General features: G+C 50.1%; 4 protein-coding genes across 4 annotated transcripts; 1 reads left to right on the plus strand and 3 right to left on the minus strand.

Moving 5' to 3' along the window:
• Window positions 1-115: 115 nt before the first annotated feature.
• Window positions 116-1765, plus strand: FIESC28_06932 (uncharacterized protein; the record flags this gene model as incomplete). Its single annotated transcript, XM_031161074.1, has 1 exon — window positions 116-1765. The coding sequence occupies one exon, from the start codon at window positions 116-118 to the stop codon at window positions 1763-1765; it is 1650 nt and encodes a 549-aa protein (XP_031014877.1).
• Window positions 1766-2319: 554 nt separating this feature from the next.
• Window positions 2320-7080, minus strand: FIESC28_06933 (uncharacterized protein; the record flags this gene model as incomplete). The annotated part of the gene is made up of 1 exon (XM_031161075.1): window positions 2320-7080. One exon carries the CDS (start codon window positions 7078-7080, stop codon window positions 2320-2322), a length of 4761 nt encoding a protein of 1586 aa, XP_031014878.1.
• A 3834-nt stretch (window positions 7081-10914) lies between these two features.
• FIESC28_06934 (uncharacterized protein) lies at window positions 10915-16044 on the minus strand (the record flags this gene model as incomplete). The annotated part of the gene is made up of 4 exons (XM_031161076.1): window positions 10915-13943; window positions 14033-15226; window positions 15265-15290; window positions 15347-16044. The coding sequence occupies 4 exons, from the start codon at window positions 16042-16044 to the stop codon at window positions 10915-10917; spliced, it is 4947 nt and encodes a 1648-aa protein (XP_031014879.1).
• Window positions 16045-16259: 215 nt separating this feature from the next.
• FIESC28_06935 (uncharacterized protein) lies at window positions 16260-17066 on the minus strand (the record flags this gene model as incomplete). The annotated part of the gene is made up of 1 exon (XM_031161077.1): window positions 16260-17066. The coding sequence occupies one exon, from the start codon at window positions 17064-17066 to the stop codon at window positions 16260-16262; it is 807 nt and encodes a 268-aa protein (XP_031014880.1).
• Window positions 17067-18023: the final 957 nt, after the last annotated feature.

The following is an 18023-nucleotide window of genomic DNA, read 5'->3' on the forward strand; positions in this document are numbered from 1 at the left end:
ATTCGCCCCTGCGCATGTTCAATGTAAGAAGGTATAAGGCCGGGTGGCAACGTCAACTCTGCGTACACCCTTGGATACTCCGCTACTGCTACTCAAACGAGTATCAGCTTGCAATATGTCTCTTCTCATGAAAGACTTGAGGCCACACAGGGTCCCTATTGCAATTGTCAGCTTGATCGTCTTCAGCTGGGTTTCCTTTCTTCTCTTCCCTTCGGAAACTTGGGACTGGCAACCTCAGACTACCACTACATCCACGCGCGACGCAGACCGACGATTCGCCCTTGTCATACCCGCCAACAACCCAAGCCCCGATTTGTGCAAAACAATCGGCAGCGCCCTCGCCCTCGGCTACCCAAGTCCCGTTATCATCAACTGGGGAGTTGACCATCGTCCCATTTCAAAATGGAAAGGTGGTAAGAACTTGCCAAAGGTGCCTGGCTTTGTTGACTACCTTGATGCAGTCATGCACCCGAACGCACACCCATCCGAACGTTTGGAGGAAGACGATATCGTCCTTCTTGTCGATGCCTACGACGTTTGGTTCCAGCTGCCTGCACAGGTAATGCTTGAGCGATACCATAGGCTCAACAAAGAGGCCAACGAGAGGCTACAGGAGATGTGGAACAAGAAAAGGAGTGGGAAGATGCCGATGAAGCAGACTATCATTGCAGCATCTGGCAAACGATGCGACCCCAAGCTTGAGAAGATGGGTTACAAGATCCGATGTGACAAATGGCCTCAGAGCCCACTGCGCAAGGATCTTTATGGGCCTGAAACCGACAAGAACGAGACGTGGAACTACTACAGACCGCGATGGATCAACGGAGGTGTCTACATCGGTCCTGCTGGCGATCTCAGACGCTTGTTCCGTCGCGCCTATTTCACGATGGAGAACGGTATTGGACAAGGAATCAAGATGCGAAGTGAGCAGTCTCTTGCTGCTGAAGTCATTGTCGAGCAGGAGATGTTTCGAAAGTGGCAGAGGGCGAACAAGGTACCGAAACAAGCAATGGCCGACTTGATGGATGACAAGCTGGAGTATCACATTGGTCTCGATTACGCCCAAGAACTATCAGTCCAGACTCAATGGGCGCAGGATGTTCAGGGACGGGATAACGGTGCCTTTGTCAAGTTGGGTAACCAGTCGGAGATCGATGAGTACTCCAAGGAGCGGGGCATCCAGCCAGTTCGACTACAAGGTATACCCGAGGATATCCTTTCAGCACCAAACCCTCTTGCAGACATCGTGCCGGGATCCAACTGGACCAATATGTCACTCTACGCCGACTTCTTCACCGAGTCTATCCCTGTCATTCTCCACCACAACGGTGTCGGCCCACTCAAGAAGCATCGATCAACATGGTGGGATAAACCATGGTACTCCGAACACCTTCGAACGCTCCTCCATAAGCGTATGAAAGCCACCGGTGAGCCTGAAGATCCTCTAGCGACTGTTCTAGACGATGGTGGTCGTATCAGATACTGGGGCGTTAGCGCAGAACATGAGAGTATGTATCCGCGAGAGATGAAGAAGTCGGCCAAGAACAGACTGCATAAGATGAAGTTCTCAAACATTTGTCAGTACAAGAAGAAGAAGGCTGATCCAAACGCGCCTTATCCCGATTGGTGGGACGAGGTTTTCCGTGATGGTGAAGGACCTTGGGGGCATAGGCTTGGGCACAAGCTCAGCCATACGCACAGCGACAAGTACCGCAACAGACATAGTAACAAGTACAGCGAAATGACGCCCAGGCACCCTTTTTAGTAATATTAGATTTTAGTTGGTCAGTAATTATATCATGTTTTGTTCGAGAACCCGACGCTCAAGTGAAGTCCTCACAAGGGTTCAAACTGTGACGGTGACTGTGTGTGTCTTTGCTAATGCTACTTTTTGCTTCATAAATGTGTTATCCATTGTGGTTACAACTACCATGAATATTGCCTTCGGAATTGTAGTTGCAACAAGGAATTGAGTCCCAGCGACCGTTGAAGCCTTTCCCGTACAGCAGTGGCATACATACACAAGCTTCCGAGGCCCTGGTATCTGACTGTCTCCACTACAATCGAGCGAAGCGCCACCGATAAACGGAAGAATAATTTTAAGCGCGGCCAGTACTGTTGACCCACTGTGGTTGAAGCCATTGAAAGTTATATCCAACAGCATTGGAACGTGATAAGCCGAGAGGATGTCATTTGAGAGTTTCGGTTCTCGAAAGGTCATTCCATTAAAACATAATTATAGGCCGTAAGTTGCCATGATCATAAACTCATAACCACCAAAGCATATACAAGAAGTCAAACCATTACACGGAACTCCTTCTATCCTCCAAGAATACACTGTCCAGCAACGCAAAGGCATAGTCCCAAGCGACATCTAGGCAATGTCCTGCAATCTGCAGCTGCCGTACACTCCGGTGTAGGTCCATTGCCAATAAGTCCACAGACACCATTGACACAGGCACAAACGCCTGGCAGAACACACAAATCCAGGTTTGCAAGACAGTCAGCTGCACCAGTACAATCTGTGTTGTCTACACAAACGCCGTTGGAACAAGTGGCACCTGCGCTGCAGTCGTCGTCACCTGAACACTCATCAACATCGGGGGATGTTGCGCAGACGGCGTCTACGCAGACGCAGAGACCTAGAGCGCAGAGGGGATTGACGCTTAGGAGACAGTCGTTGGCGTCAACGCACGCATCGGGGCCACCGCCGCCTGGGGGACCGCAGATGCTGTTGTTACATTCGTCGCCTGGAGTAGTACAGTCTGCGTCTACCCCGCAAGACTCGCCTGTGCCTCCGTTACCTGCTCCAATAACACAGACGGCATTCAGGCAGACGCAAAAGTTGAGACCTTCAATAATACAAAGATCGACATTCGCAGTACAGTCGGTTGCTGTGTCGCAGGAAGTCGTGCCTGCATCGGGGTCCGGACCACAGACACCACTGTCAAGACAAATAGATCCAGATCCAGTACAGTCACCGTTGTCGGTGCAAGCATCGCCGTCGTTATCTCCGTTGCCTCCAGGATTAATGCAAACAGCATTTAAGCAAACACAAAGGTTCAGAAGGCCATCGAGACAAAGGCCAGCATCCACCGCACAGTCGTCGGCTGTGGTACAAGGGGTTGTGCCTGCACTAGGATCTGGGCCACAGACGCCACTGTCAAGACAGATGGAGCCAGTTCCAGTACAGTCGGTGTCGTCAGTGCAGGTATCGCCGTCATTGTCACCGCCGCCACCACCCGGAGTCACAACACAAACGGCATCAACACAGACGCAAAGGTTGAGAAGACCGTCAAGGCAGAGGGCAGCATTCGCAGTGCAGTCAGCAGTGGTGTCGCAAGATGTTGTGCCAGGGTCAGTCGGATCAGGACCGCAGACACCACTGTCGAGGCAAATTGAACCAGCAGTGGTACAGTCACCATCATCCGTACAGGCCTCACCGTCACCACCTCCACCTCCACCTCCGGATGGTACACAGACAGCGTCGACGCAGAGACACAAGTTGAGGAGGCCATCCAAGCAAAGACCTGCATTGGCAACACAGTCATCAGCGGTGTCGCAAGATGTTGTGCCAGGGTCAGTCGGGTCAGGGCCACAGACGCCACTGTCAAGACAGACTGAGCCAGCGGTGGAGCATTCATCGTCCTCAGTACAGGCAGACCCATCACCTCCACCTCCGCCTAGATTCAGGCAGACAGCGTCAACGCAAACACAGAGGTTGAGTAAGCCGTCAAGACATAAGGCAGCGTTCACCGCACAATCATCAGCGGTATTACAGGTTGTGGTGTCTGGACCATCAGGGTCAGGTCCACAAACACCACTGTCCAAGCATACAGATCCTGCTGTTATGCAGTCGCCATCGTCTGTGCAAGCTGAACCATCCTCGCCGTCGTCACCTCCTCCCCCAGGAGCCAACTCACAGACAGCATCGACACAAACACACAGGTTCAGAAGGCCATCCAGACAAAGACCAATGTTGGCAAGACAGTCATCATCCGTACTGCATTCAGTAGTTGCTGTCTCCGTAGGTACAACGTCACCTGTAGTAGCGGCGGCATCGGGTGCAACAACACAGACAGCATCAAGACAGAGGCAGATGTTCAAGAGACCATCAACGCATAGCTCGGTGTTGGCTACACAGTCGGCCGCGGTAGTACAGCCAGTAGTGGGTGTAGGAGCTGGAATATCATCGGTAGCTGTTGTCTCAACATTGGTGACAGGGTCAACAATACAAATTGCATCTACACAGATACACAGATTGATCAGACCATCAACGCAAAGGCCAAGGTCAGCCAAGCAGTCAGCATCGGTGTTGCAGGGGAACTCAGTCTCCGCGGGGTCTGTAGCGGTAAGGGTCAGGGTGGCAGTGGGTTCGCCGTCTGGTCCATCGACAGTTGTAACTTCAGGGCCACCAGGTGTGTCATCGGTAAGAGTAACAGTAGCAGTCGGTTCACCATCGGGTCCGCCGAGAGTAGTGACGTCGGGGTCAGTGGGGACGTCATCAGTGAGAGTGACAGTAGCCATAGGCTCGCCATCAGTTCCAGTGAGTGTTGTGAGTTCAGGCTCGTCAGGTCCATCATCAGTGAGCGTAACAGTAGCTGTAGGTTCGCCATCAGTTCCAGTGAGGGTAGTCAGATCAGGACCGTCAGTAGGACCAATGCTTCCTGAGCCGCCTTGGGGATCTCCAGGAATGGGTCCCTGAACACAGACGCCGTCAACACAGTTGCAAATGTTCTCGCCGTTGAACAGGCAAGTGTTACCAAGAGCAAGACAGTCATCGTCAGTTGTACACGCCAAGGTTCCGGTTGGCGCTGGAGGGAAGTCGTCTGTAGGGTCTGGTCCTCCAGCTCCGGTGGTGGGACCACCCGGAGTAAGATCTGGGTCGATGACACAAACACCATTGTTGCAAATGCAGACGTTGATTCCAGCAACGACACAAAGCTCCGCGTCGAGGATACACTCAGCGTCGATTGAACAGGCGATGCCAGTCTGAGTAGGGTCAACGCCGAAGGTGATGGTCGTGCTGCCGTCGGTGATCACTCCAAATGTTGCAGTGGCTTCGTTGTCATCGGGTCCTCCAGTGGCGATGGCAGTTGTGATGACATTTCCATTGGAGTCAGTCGGTAGTGTGCCTGGGGTTCCTTCAGGACCGCCTTGTAGACCAGTCGTAGAAGCGTCAGTCCCGTCTGTGGCATCTGGGTTGGGAATAACTGTGACAGATCCGGAGATAGTGACAGTGAGGGATGCTTCATCATCGTCGTCATCATCATCATCAAGGTCATCGCCAGGTCGGCCGTTACCGCCCTGGGGGTTACCATTGAATCCAGGTGCAGCAACACAATCGCCATCGAGACATCTCTGCCCTCTAGGGCAGACAACACCAAAGCAGCTGGCCAGAGCAGGGTTTGCAGTGCAGGTCTCAGCCAAGCAAATCTCATCGCTGGTACAGACTTCTCCACCACAGTTGGTAGGATCACTGAGAGCAACGCAAGCATCATCGATACAAGCATAGTTGAGAGGACAGGTAGAGCCACCGCAGTTTTCGGGTCCTTCGACTGGGACACAGCGGTCGTCGATACAGGCGAAACCTTCAGGACATTCTTGGGTCTGGCGACGAGAAAGGGTAGAAGAGGGGCCGCAGGATAGAGGATCTGAGACAGTGAGGCATTCGCCGCCAATGCAGATCTCGTTGGAGGAGCAGTCGGGATCGCAGGACGGGGCGGGGGAACCATTGCCATCTTCTCCCGGTCCAGGACGACCGGGACCAAAGTTGTTGGCACCACCCTTATTACCTCCCTTACCAGAGTTAGAACCGGAGCCTGGGCCGAAGCCATTGCCATTGCCAGAGCCAGAACCGCGGAAGTTGCCGTTGCCATTACTGCCAGAGCCACCCTTACCATTGCCATTACCGGAACCAGGCTTGCCGGGGCCATAGCCAGGGTAGCCGTCTTCCTTGGAAGAGCCACTATCAGAGCCACCACTGCCGGATGGCTTGCCACCAGGGCGACCAGAAGAACCACCATTGTTGGACGATCCATCAGAAGAGCCCTGGCCGCTAGAGCTGCCCTTTCCTGAAGAGCCTCCCTTGCCGTTGGAGCTTTTGCCGGACGAAGTGTTACCAGATCCAGAAGGTCCAGTAGGTCCCTCCTGACTACCGCCGGAGCCAGAAGAGCCGCTGCTACATGTAACACCAGCTTCACCCTCCCGGAAAAGGTTCTTGATGCACATTCCAGAGATGCAAAGCTCATCAGCTCCACATCCTTTTTTGTTGTCGCCGCAGTGAGAAGAATCGGTAGAGATACTGATAGGCAAGCACTCGCCCTCCCAGCAAAAGAAGCCAGGATCACAAGGTCCTTTGGATTTACCACATGCATCTGTTTGGTACTTCTCCTCAGTGAAGGAAAGAGATTGGCATGATCCAGAGACACAGAGCTGTCCGGCGGTGCAGCCCTTGGAGGACTCTCCACAGTTGTAAACGTCGGTCGAGATGAAGATTTGTTGGCATTGTCCATCGTTGCAAGATGAGCCGAGAGGGCAGGGGGTCTTGTTATCGCAGGTTTGAGGGTATGTTCCGAGGATGAATGGTACGCAAGTATCTTGTAGACACCAAGTTCCGGCATCGCAGGTTACTTTGTCGGGACCGCAAGACGTAGTTTCGGGGTCGATGTCGAGGATCTGGCATTCGCCGTTGATACAAACTGCGCCAGCGCCACAGTCTTCCTGATCTGTGCCACAAAGACGGGAGTTTACCGCGATCTCAATCGAAGTGCACTCGCCATCATTGCACCATTGACCAGCTGTGCATGGAGTATCGCACTTCTGAACTCCAATGTTCAATGGTTTGCATTCACCAACAATGCAAATTTCTCCCGCCTCACAGGAGTTGCCATACTTGCCACAATTGCTGGGGTCAAGTCCAATGGTAGTGTTGGTGCAGCTTCCCCAGTTACAGAGCTCTGAGGTAGGGCAGTAGGCGTGTTTATTCGAACGGGCGGTATGTTCGGAGGGGTAGGCTGAGGCCGTGATGGCTGCGAGTGTCACAGCTGTCAGGGCTCGCCAGCTCATCGTTTGAGGCATGGCTGTGTCGTGATTAACGAATGTTAGTAGAACGAGTGACCGATTTGAAGCGAATGTTCGGGTTTGATGAGATGAGGCTATCTGTGGATTGAAGACGATGCTATATACCTGTCGAAGTTAACAATAACATAAACAAACATCGAATATACCTTCCCTTTTCCCAGCATTATTCTTTTCCTGGGTAACGACATTTTCGAATACCGATGCTGTATGTTGATGTTTGATTAAACTGAACTTGGCAGTTAGGGTCTTCTCGAATCGTGAGATCTCGACCACGGTACTGGTATGCAGTCGTCATGATGTTATCGTGATCACAAGGCAGAAAACAGCACAAGACAGGTCTACGATGCGATCTCGAACAGCAAAAGCGATGGCAGGGTCTCAATACGAGAGTCAGAGGTCACCAAAACCTTCCAGGCGTGGATTGTGGATCTCATACGATGGGCTGTGTAACAGTCCCTGGGAAATGCTGTTCTTCAGATATGCTGTGTTCTATTGGTTCGAGAAGCATCAACAGTACAAATATCGGTATTCCCGTCATACCAGGAGCTCAAGTTAGGTGTAGCTGTCAGTTGCGTGTTTATTCGGGCAACTGAATCATGTGTTTGAGAAATCAAGTTCTGGATATTACCGTTTCATATCCATGTCTGACTTGAATCTCCAGATGCCCGAGGTACCCACACAGCCGTTGCGACTAACTTGGTATACCGTGGGAGGCCGTTCGAACTTTGGGGGTTTATGCTTAATTGCATACAATCCGTTCAAAGGGGTACAGCGATCGATGCCTGGCTTTCGAGCCTTACCTTGACGCTAAGGCTCTGAGGTTATACAAACCCATCCTTGCAATGGGAAGAGTGTGCTCTTGTCTCGGTCGTCTAGAGTATAGAAAAGAAAGGCTAATATCATCCGAGTTCTAATTGTTATCTGATGTTGGTTTCGCCCATTGGGTTAGACTTCAGTCGTATGAGAGATATCGGGCATTGTATAGGTAGTGAAATCATGAGATGGGGATTCTCTCACAACCCACCAATTACTGCCAGGGTCCCATATCAAAGCTCTGCCCCCAGCAGACTTACTCTCCGTATTGAACACGCAAAGCTGAAAGGAAGTTGCAGTCATCTTCCTACTACAAATATCGTGATATCGTCATTCTACGTCATGTTTCTCGTAATGCACTTGTATCATCCTAGCCACAACCCCAGCGTCTCCACCCACGCTTTCCCAGCTTCATCCTCTATGGTTAGACCACCAATTGTATGCCATCGATATTGGTCTAAGACACATCGCACGCACCCAACTGCCAAGCAGTGTCTGATGAATCTTTATCGGCGATGGTCTACCGACGGCTCTCGGCAACTGCATGAGACAGCCCAAATACTCTAATATGGTCTGACAGGCTGGTCTTTCCCAGTAATCAAGAGCCTGAAGGATTTGAGTCACAGGGTCTGGCTCTGGCTGTAACTCAACGTCCCTGCCGCTCCGTGATGTTCAATATACTTCCTATATTGATGGTCTATCGAACCTGAAGGCTTCTAATCTAGACAGGCGCCGATAGCTAGTAAGACTTAAATGGTTGTCAATCGTTCCTGAGGCATGTTGACTTTACGTCATTTTTAATCTTATACCACATGTAAAAGCAATACAGCATGATCTGATATCCTCCCTTGGGCTATGGCATTCCTTGAAGGCCGCGCCAGGCAGGCAGTTTGAAGTGCCATTAATGTGCAGACCTCCGTCGCAAATCGCTAATAAAGAGGTCTTGGCCAAGGCGCTTCCCCTTATTTGTTCCACTTCTGACAGGTAGACTAACTACATCGTGCGGACACTCCTACACTTGGTGCAAAGAGCTTTGTGTAACGTGAAATGGACTTCTCAGAGGTCATGGCACTTACCAAGGAACATTGGCTGCTCGCTCAGGCGTACATATGTTTCAATTACGGAACGTCACTTGATTTATAGTGGCCTGATATGGCCCCGTTTACATCTTGGCCTCGTCTGATATATGAGACGTCACTTCTCAACTCTCCTGAATGGTAATTTTGTGTTATTATTTACTTTATCCAGCTCAAACGCAGGCCCTCAGCTACGGCTATTCGAGCCGTGCTTTGTAGTCCTTCTGATCCGAGCTCCCATTAAAATAAACAACGAGGATTTTCATGTAGTACGAAAGACATGCTAAGTCATGCGATGGCAAGAATTGCCGTGAATCGCTGGTTGGCCACAATCTGCAATGGCTCGCGGCGTCTATGACTCTTTGTGTAGCCATGTACAGGGATTTGTTTCCCAGATTCCGCTGTTCTGCTCGTCTATTCCGCAGTGTGAAGTTCTCTTCGTCCATGTTTTACTCAAAGTTTCAGTACTGTACTGTACTTGACGCGTAGCATCGCAGCCTGCAGTTGATTGAAAGCACTCGAGCTGTGAAATTCAACCCCTGCGGACTGCAACCCCTTGTGTAACCCGACGGAAATACCCATGTCTGGGATTAAAAGCCACTTGACAGATGTCACCAATCAATCGCCCCGAGAGACACCTTCAATCAACTTAGCGACCTATTATACCTCGTTTGTGGAGCAAAGCTCAGCCGTCTGCTGACATTTTTGTCTCACAACCTCCACCTTTGTCCAAAGATGGTATCACCGGTACATTCCCTCCGTCATCTGAGACACAAGGCTTGTCAAAAATCAGGATCTTGAACAACACGTTGGCTATCACATTCCTCAGCCTAAGTTCGAAAATGATGCTCTCATTTGCCGTCTTAACGAAAGGGCGAGGACTGGTATCTGTTTCAAAGCCACGTTTGACACACAGACTTCCACCAACGGATAAATCAGTAGAAACAAGGGATGCTCTGGCTAATCAAAGCTTCGGGTGGCTTCTGGGCCGTTTCTGACAACGGTTTATGGTACCGATGACGATCGGCGAGGTCAGGGAGTGGCGTTGGGTAGTGGTTTGAATCGAGATGCGGGTATCATATCATGTCTCTATGGTTAAGATTTCACAGTCAGGGCTTCGGGTACAGTGCCAATAGCCTTTTGTCTACATGGTGCTAACCCAAAGTAAAAAAACCTGCATGAAAATGTTTCTCCGATACCCTTGTAGCTGCATTAGACTGAGAAAACACTGTATAATACAGTGTGATCTTGTGAGAGTGGGTGGCATAGGCTGACAAGACGCGCAGAGATCCACCATCATGTCCGAAGTATTGCATTAGGACTCATAGACACTAGGATACAAACTCCCTCGGAAGCGTGACTAACTCTGACCGACAAAGACTGGATACCCCTTTAGTCAAAATCCAAAGACAGTCTGCATCGAGGCATGATATATACATCCCAGTTATCCTCAGTCTTATAACCCATAGTCTCGCCGGGTCGTCTAACAAGTCGTTCCATACCACAATCCGTGATTGGAGTCTTCGTCATGCTGGCTTCTGCAGAAACTGTAATGTACAGTAGTTGTAAAAGCCGTGACGCCGGCTTCTGAGCATGCCACGTAGTACATCTCCGTGGAGTCACAGCATGTTGTGTAGGCAGGGATCTTGGTTAGATGGATTGTACTCTAGTTGGTGTTCAGGTGGGTACTGTAACAGAAGAATGGTCGCCCAAGACTTGAGCTACCATAATGGAGTAGCCTAAATTTTATTTAAGCCAGTCCGGAGTTTGTCGTAGGCTTCGAAGTTGAGGCTTACATTGACAGCGGGCTGATTGTCACGGTATCAAGCCTGGACAGTTTGGCAGACGGCTTTCTCTGGGACATTCTCCCTTCGAACCCCAACAAGATGGATGCTAGCTGATTTGGAGAACACTGATGTAATCGTAATCTTGTTATTTCCGACTAACGAAACTCTAATCTCTCAAGATTGATGTTCTTGTACGCCTTTTCCGGCTTGTCAATCTCTTGACCCATAAGGTTGATCGACACCAAGTCTACATATTCGTAATATGGTTCCGAGTCTCCTCTCTTTCTCAATAACCGAAAGGTCGAGCCATGTCCGACCAATGCAATCGACATACCATCATCTGCTTCTCCGGCGTTTGTCAACCCAAAGTACCCATTCTCTGTGTAAATAAGATCATTTCCATATCTCAACAAGCCTTCCATCAAGACCAAATTGTCAATCTCAAAATCAGTAAAGGTTTCAGCGTTGGTAGATTCTTCAAACCACGGGTTTGCAGCCTGTTTCGCATAATCTGGTGTCTCTAGTGCATCCACCTTCCTTGAAAGCGTCCAAACCATATATCCCAGCAATAACGAAAAGGCCTCATCTGCTATGTCCTCGCCTGTTTTGACCCCGTCATCGCCGTTGCAAGGAAATCGTTGCAAGCGAAAGATTGTATCGATGAGTGCGCCTGCGTTTGTGCTCATTCTCATCGAGCGAATGGATTGCATCCGGTCTTTCTGGTCCACTATCGTGCTATTGATATCAAACCCATCCCCAACTGTATACAGATCGTAGATGCTTTGGTTCCCTTTTCCTAGTGCTTCGACGACTAGCAAGAGGATTGTAGAAATTTCGAGATCCTTTGTTAGTTTGAGCTTGAACACAACTCTATCAAGAATACACCCGCCTATGTGAAGGGATGTGTCAGTCGTTATGGGTGCTTCGACAATATCAAGGCGACACAGTACACACGAGTGCCCGAAAAGCTCTTCTCCTTCACATGAAGGTCTTTGATTGAAGTCTGGGACCCATGACGGCAGACCACAGACTTGCTTCGTGCTGTGTCGTATACCGAGTGTCCAGGCCGACCATAGGCTGTGTGAGTCAATAATATAACGAGTGGCATATACGAAAACTTGTTGTACGCTCATCGTATAATCAGCAATAGGCCTCTCCACTAGCTCATTAGCACTCGATGCGACTCCCAAAGATGCAAACACTTTGTCCCGAATGTCTGTGGCGTCCAGTGTGTGGAGTACATCGACAACATCCACGAAACGAAGTTCGCCCTCTTTCTCATATTCATCTGCCAAAGAGCTGTCAAAAATAGCAGGTGTCTGGCCAAACCCACAGAATTCGTAGCGAGGCATGCCGAGCCTGAGTGTTGACCAGTCGCAAGATTGATCGCCGCACATCACGATGCCTTTGGAGCCGGCAATGATAATTTCAGGAAGTATCCAGGCTCGTGTCCAGTATGTGAGGCCCATCAAGTCCTCGAAAGCGCCAACGATATACTCATTGGTTGACATACGTTGTAGCATTATACCATGATCTTCGTCCCCTTCTGACGATTCACCGTCGACAGCTAATTCCCCGGCTTCTTGCAACAGCTTGCGCTGTGCTTTCGCTATCATTGGGAGTTCCTCGAACGCTTGAGCCATAAATTTTGTCTCTTCACCAAGCCACATGATAACCTTATCAGCAGTGCGGAAGATCTCCCCCATTATGCCGACCTGCTGATTTCGTTCATGATCGTCGGACTGGTTAATACAAACAGCATCAATCCACAGATGTCTTGACTTGTTTCGAAGTCGAAGTTTTTCCATCGCTGCTTTGCAGTTGGGCGTAATGAGAATCTTGCGGTCACCGCATTGGACTGGGACTGTTCCAACCTTTTCTTGCCATTCATAGGAGAGGGCGTCGAACGAGGTAGTGCCAGCAAGTGGAACTTCTTCCAATTCGAAGGAGAGTATTTCGCCTGGGTTTCCGGGATACAGCTCAATGATGCGAATAGAGCTAGCCGTAGTCAGGGGTTGGTACTTGTAAGAACTTTTCTCGTTAAAGCTCGTCGCGTCGGCTTTCTTATATTCCCTGCAATATGCGTATCGCAAACTTGCTGATCGACACAGTAGTGTTATGGCGGCGTCATTTGAATTTTCTTTGGCCAATGACAAAGCAGTTCTGCCGTCGGCGTCCTTCAGAGAAACGTCGGCGTCTGCCTCGATCAACATCTTAATAACCATGATGTGTCCCTCGAATGTTGCAATGTGTAGTGCGGTGCATTTCTCAAAAGAAGGAAGGTTTACATCTGCTCCATAATCAAGGAGTAGGTCAACAATGGGTTCATCTCCATTTCTAGCAGCATAGCATAAAGGCGAATAATTCCTTTTCGAGTCTGGTCTCATTTGCGACCCCTTTTCAAGAAGGAACTGCGTGAGTTTTCTGTCTCGACGCTTAACGGCAATCATTAGAGGGGTGCAACCTTTGTTGTCAGCACACTCTAGGTTGGCACCGCTCTCCACCAGCAGCTTCACCACATTGCCAAATCGTTTTTTGGTCGCATGCCACAGCGGTGTTCTTCCATATTTGTCTCTCGTATCGGACTTTGCCCCAAGTTGTAGGAGAAGAGATGTAGCTACTTCATGTCCACATTCCGCGGCGTCCATCAGCGCGCTGTAACCCCACTCATGTCCGCGATCGATACTGGCTCCGAGGTCACAAAGCAGCTTGATGACGTTTGAATGCCCGTTAAAAGCTGCAGACGTCAAGGGACTTCGATCTTTATCATACCCATTGACACTAGCGCCGTGCTCGACAAGTGTAGCCACTGCTTCAGACTGTCCAAACGCGGCGGCTTCATCGAGAGCACTACGACGATCGATAGAAAGATTTGGGTCAGCTCCCGCTTTTATCAGCCGTTCGATCATTGCTAACTGTCCCTTTTTGGATGCTTTGAGCAATGGCGTATAACGTTTGAAGGTGAGGGGTGATATGGAGTCGAGAACCTCGCGCGGATACGCTCCTCCTCCTACTGCATCCCCATCCCACTGATCTGACTCGCTCTTGAGGAACCTTTGGTGGTATTCGAGAACATCTGAGACCTCCTTGTGTTTCTTCACTTCTGCCCGCCGTAGAATCGAATCGCCTAATGGGTTTCGGTAGTTCACATCCGCTCCTGAGTCCGACAGTAATTCTGCTACAACTAGTTGTCCGTTATCAACTGCGAACAATAAAGGCGTCTTGCCATAATCCGTATTGGAGTTGGGATCTGCTCCATGCTCAAAAGCATACGGACCGTTGTCAAGTGCCCGTACTGCGACGAGACAGAAAGGGGTGATTGACCATCTGCATCTGGGGTATCACAGTGTGCCCCCTGTTCCAGTAGATGTTCGACAACAATGGCATGGCCACATTTTGAAGCCCACCAAAGAGGTGTTCCACCATAACTGTCTTGTAAGTTCATGTCTGCTTTTCTGGATGTTAGAGCCTTGACGATGCCAATCGAGCCACTCTCAGCCGCGAAGGATAATGAGCTCCGATCATCCCTGTCACATGAATTGATGTTGATTTCCCCATCCAACAACTGCAAAGTCTTGTCCAGAAGGTTGGCTCTAGCGGCTTGGAAAAGTAAAGAAACACTTCGAGCCCTCGGCTTGTTCTGTGCATCAAGCGACACTGACACAACTCCATCTATAAGTTCTCTCACATGATGGTTCTGTTGTCTGTAGGCAACATCACGAGGACGCTCGCCATCAAGACTTACAGCAGCCGGGTTAGCCCCATTTTTGAGCAGAGTCTCAGTGATGTCTCCAGAGCCACCATGGGCGGCAAAGTGCAATGGTGTCCACCCAATATTGTTGGTTGCGTCAACGTCAGCCCCTAGTTTGATGAGCAAAGCAACAACCTCAGGATTGTCACCAGCACTTGCTACAATCAGTGCCGTGCGCCCTTGTTCCAAAGTCCGAGCATCAATTGACACCCCTTCTTGAGCAAATAACCGTATCAGCGACTTGCTTTGTGCAAAGGAGGCGAAATGAATTCCTGTCCAACCCTTGTCGGTTGCCTCCGCATTGGCACCATGATTAACAAGGATGTGCGCAGTGTCGATACTTCTAGACTTAGCAGCTGCCAACAGCGGAGTCAATCCTTCGTCTCCCAAGCGACCATCCTGATTCCCGGGGGTTATTCTTGACTCAATATTCGCACTTTTCTCGATCAATAGCTGCGACATCTGTTGAAGGTTCTTCTCGGCGGCCAGATGTAGTGCCGTGTAGCCATCATCGGTCTGTCCTTCGATGTCAGCGCCGTATTCGAGCAGAAAGCTGGCCATCTCCAACGCATTGCAAAGTACTGCTGATGCCAATGGTGTTATACCATCTGAGCTGCTAGTCTCTATGTTAGCGCCGTGGTCCAAGACGACTCGAGCAGTGGCGACAGAATCTGCTGTGACACTGGCAACAAGCACGTTTTCTCCAGCTTCATCCACTGCATTGACATCTGCTCAGACTCTAGAAGCTGCTTACTGTGAGGTATGGCACAAATCAGCATACTATTGCCTTTTGGGTGAACACGGTATTGTTCATGGTAGAGGAGAGATTGACCTACACAATCTCATGCTTGGCCTTGACAGCTGCAACATGCAACGGAGTCAAACCTCCCGTTGTTGTCGAACTAATACTTGCACCACGATCGATCAAGAGCTGCACCGCATCGGGGTGTCCTGAGCAGCATGCGGCGTGCAGTGGAGACCAGCCCTCATTATCGACGCATTGAATGATGGCTCCGGCCTCGAGCAACGCTTGGACAGTGTCGACATGACCTTTATAAGCGGCATCGTGTAAAGGACTAAACCCCAATTTGCTTATTCGTGTATCTACTTTTGAGCCTTGTGAGATAAGCGTCTTTACCGCTTGTGATCTGCCAGCCCTTGCCGCCCAGTGGAGCGCCGTTTTTCCCCCGAAGCCGCAGATCGCAGTCACATCTGCCCCGGCTCTAAGCAGAATGTCCAAGACCTTAGGGGTGGGAAGTTCAGCAGCTATACCGAGGCAAGTCCAGCCGTCAACACCTGGCATGTTCACATCAACTCCATAAGCAATGAGCTCCTCGACTAGGGGAACATGGTTATGCCCGACAGCCCATATCAGAGCCTTAGTCTTGTCGATACTGCTGTAGCCGTCTGACATGAACTCTTCCCCCAGCAAGCGTTGTGCAAGGTAAGAAACCACGGGTATAGAGGTGGCAACCGGCTCTCGCCCACGATCTGGGCGACAGTCAATCGCGTTTGCGGACTGTTGTGATGCCATTGTTAGAGATGAAAGGTGTCAGAGCCTCGTTTAGCCACAGCATGAAGTGGGGTAGTCGTAAGCAAACTGTCTGACTAATCGGGCATCGCATCATGGTTCTACAATCACTACGTAGTGGACAAAATCCGAAACGATACCGCACTAGCTTGATGGTAATTGAAGAGGAATCAATATATTATTAAATGCATAGCATCGCCCTATCAGTAGCTACGATTCTAGAACAGCATAACTCCCATGATAACGGCCACCATGAGTCCCATCTGAGCACCCGCAAGCTTCATGGCTGAGGAAGGTGTTGACGTGACTGAAGCAGCAGGGGTCTGAGCTTCAGAAGCAGCGTCCGAGGTACCAGCAGCAGAAGCGGCGGCAGCAGTTGAAGTCTCTGCCTCAGTCTTGGTCTCGTCATCTGTCTTGGTGTTGGTCTCAGTCTCGGTGGCATCAGCGGACTCAGTAGCAGAAGCAGTGGCAGCAGTTGTCTTCTCGGCAGTCTTGGCGGTAGTCACGGAGGTAGAGCTACCCTTCTTGGCGCCATATTCCTCAATGTCCAAGACGTAAGTTCCATTTCCACTAACATCTCCCTGCTCAAAGCTGGCCCAGCTAGGCTTTCCGTCGGTACCGAGAGAAGCACAAGCCTCACGGTAGGAGTTGCTAGCGCAGATGCTGTTGCCATCACTGTAAACAGCACCGCCAGCGTTGGTGCACGAGACGAACATCTGAGTGATGAGCTTCCCCATGTTGTCAAAGAAGTCTTCGTCGGTGTTGGACGAGAGACAAGTGCGGCATCCATCCATAGAGCCGTACCATCCATCAGGGTTGGGGATGCAAACGCAGTCCTCGGCCTTCTCCTCGGGCCACTTGAGCTTCTGGCACTTGAGCATGGCCTGGTAGATGGGCCAGCAGCCGCAGTCGTCAAGCTTGGAAGGGCTATCATCGGCTTCCTTTTGGTGGGACCAGCCGTTGGGTGAGGCAGAGGTGAAGCCGGAGATGGCAACGAGTGCGGCGAAGGTGGTTGAGAAATGCATTATGTTGATAGTTTAGAAGTGAAGTATTAACGAATGACGATGTTGAAACGAGTGTTGTACAGCAGAAAGGGAGTGGCGTCAATAGTCTGGGCTGGGTGAGATTTTAAGAGAAGGCAGCTCACTAGACAATCTTAGGCGACAGGGATCATGGACAGCAATTTCCGGGACTAGGCACCACACCCATAATTCTTCGCCGTAGGCCCTTGGCCTGAAGCAGCAACTTCACTTGTACAGATAGAGGCCTCAATGATGAACTCAAGGTCTTGCCATCACCATACTTCGCTATGATGAGTCAGCCATATGTCTGTTCAAGTTTTGACAACCATAATGATGTTCACAAAGGGTTGAACATTGAGGTCAAAAACCTCATTCAACGGTGAAGCGTGATTGAAGGATTCACGCTATCCCCAGATGGAAATGCCCGAGACCAGGCCAAAGCATTTTCTCCACTTCGCTTAGAGAGACACAATTGCACTAACCCGCTCTCTGCGTAGCAGAGGGACTGAGAGATAGCGTCTATGTACTGCTTGATGCAGGGGTGAAAGCAGCTCTAACGAATGACAATGTGCTTGTGTCAAACCACTTAGACGTTTATGGAAAACCCTTTCAGGGGTCACAGCCTTGTGGATTTTCATGGCAATCATGGGAACTCGAGCAAATTTCCTCGACTCGTGCCTTCATCGAATTCGAAATCCAATCATTCTAAGGAAAGCGAACATGAAATAATCGAAGATTGTCTTGTGCATGTCATCTTGAGTAGTTTTCTCCATTCCACGGTTACCCTTTGCCATTTCTGTGATCATTTCACGTTCACTATCTTCAATCCCAACTTACACATCATCACACATAATTGCATGCAGGTGAGTGGGAACTGAGTACAACCTTAATGAAACATTGACTCCAGGGCATATCTCGAAAAAAGAAAGACAATAGATATATGACAGTCTCCCCCAAATT

The sequence above is a fragment of the Fusarium coffeatum genome (genome assembly GCF_003316985.1).
Source record: "Fusarium coffeatum strain FIESC_28 chromosome Unknown BRIP53273_contig_148, whole genome shotgun sequence".
Lineage (NCBI taxonomy): Eukaryota > Fungi > Ascomycota > Sordariomycetes > Hypocreales > Nectriaceae > Fusarium > Fusarium coffeatum.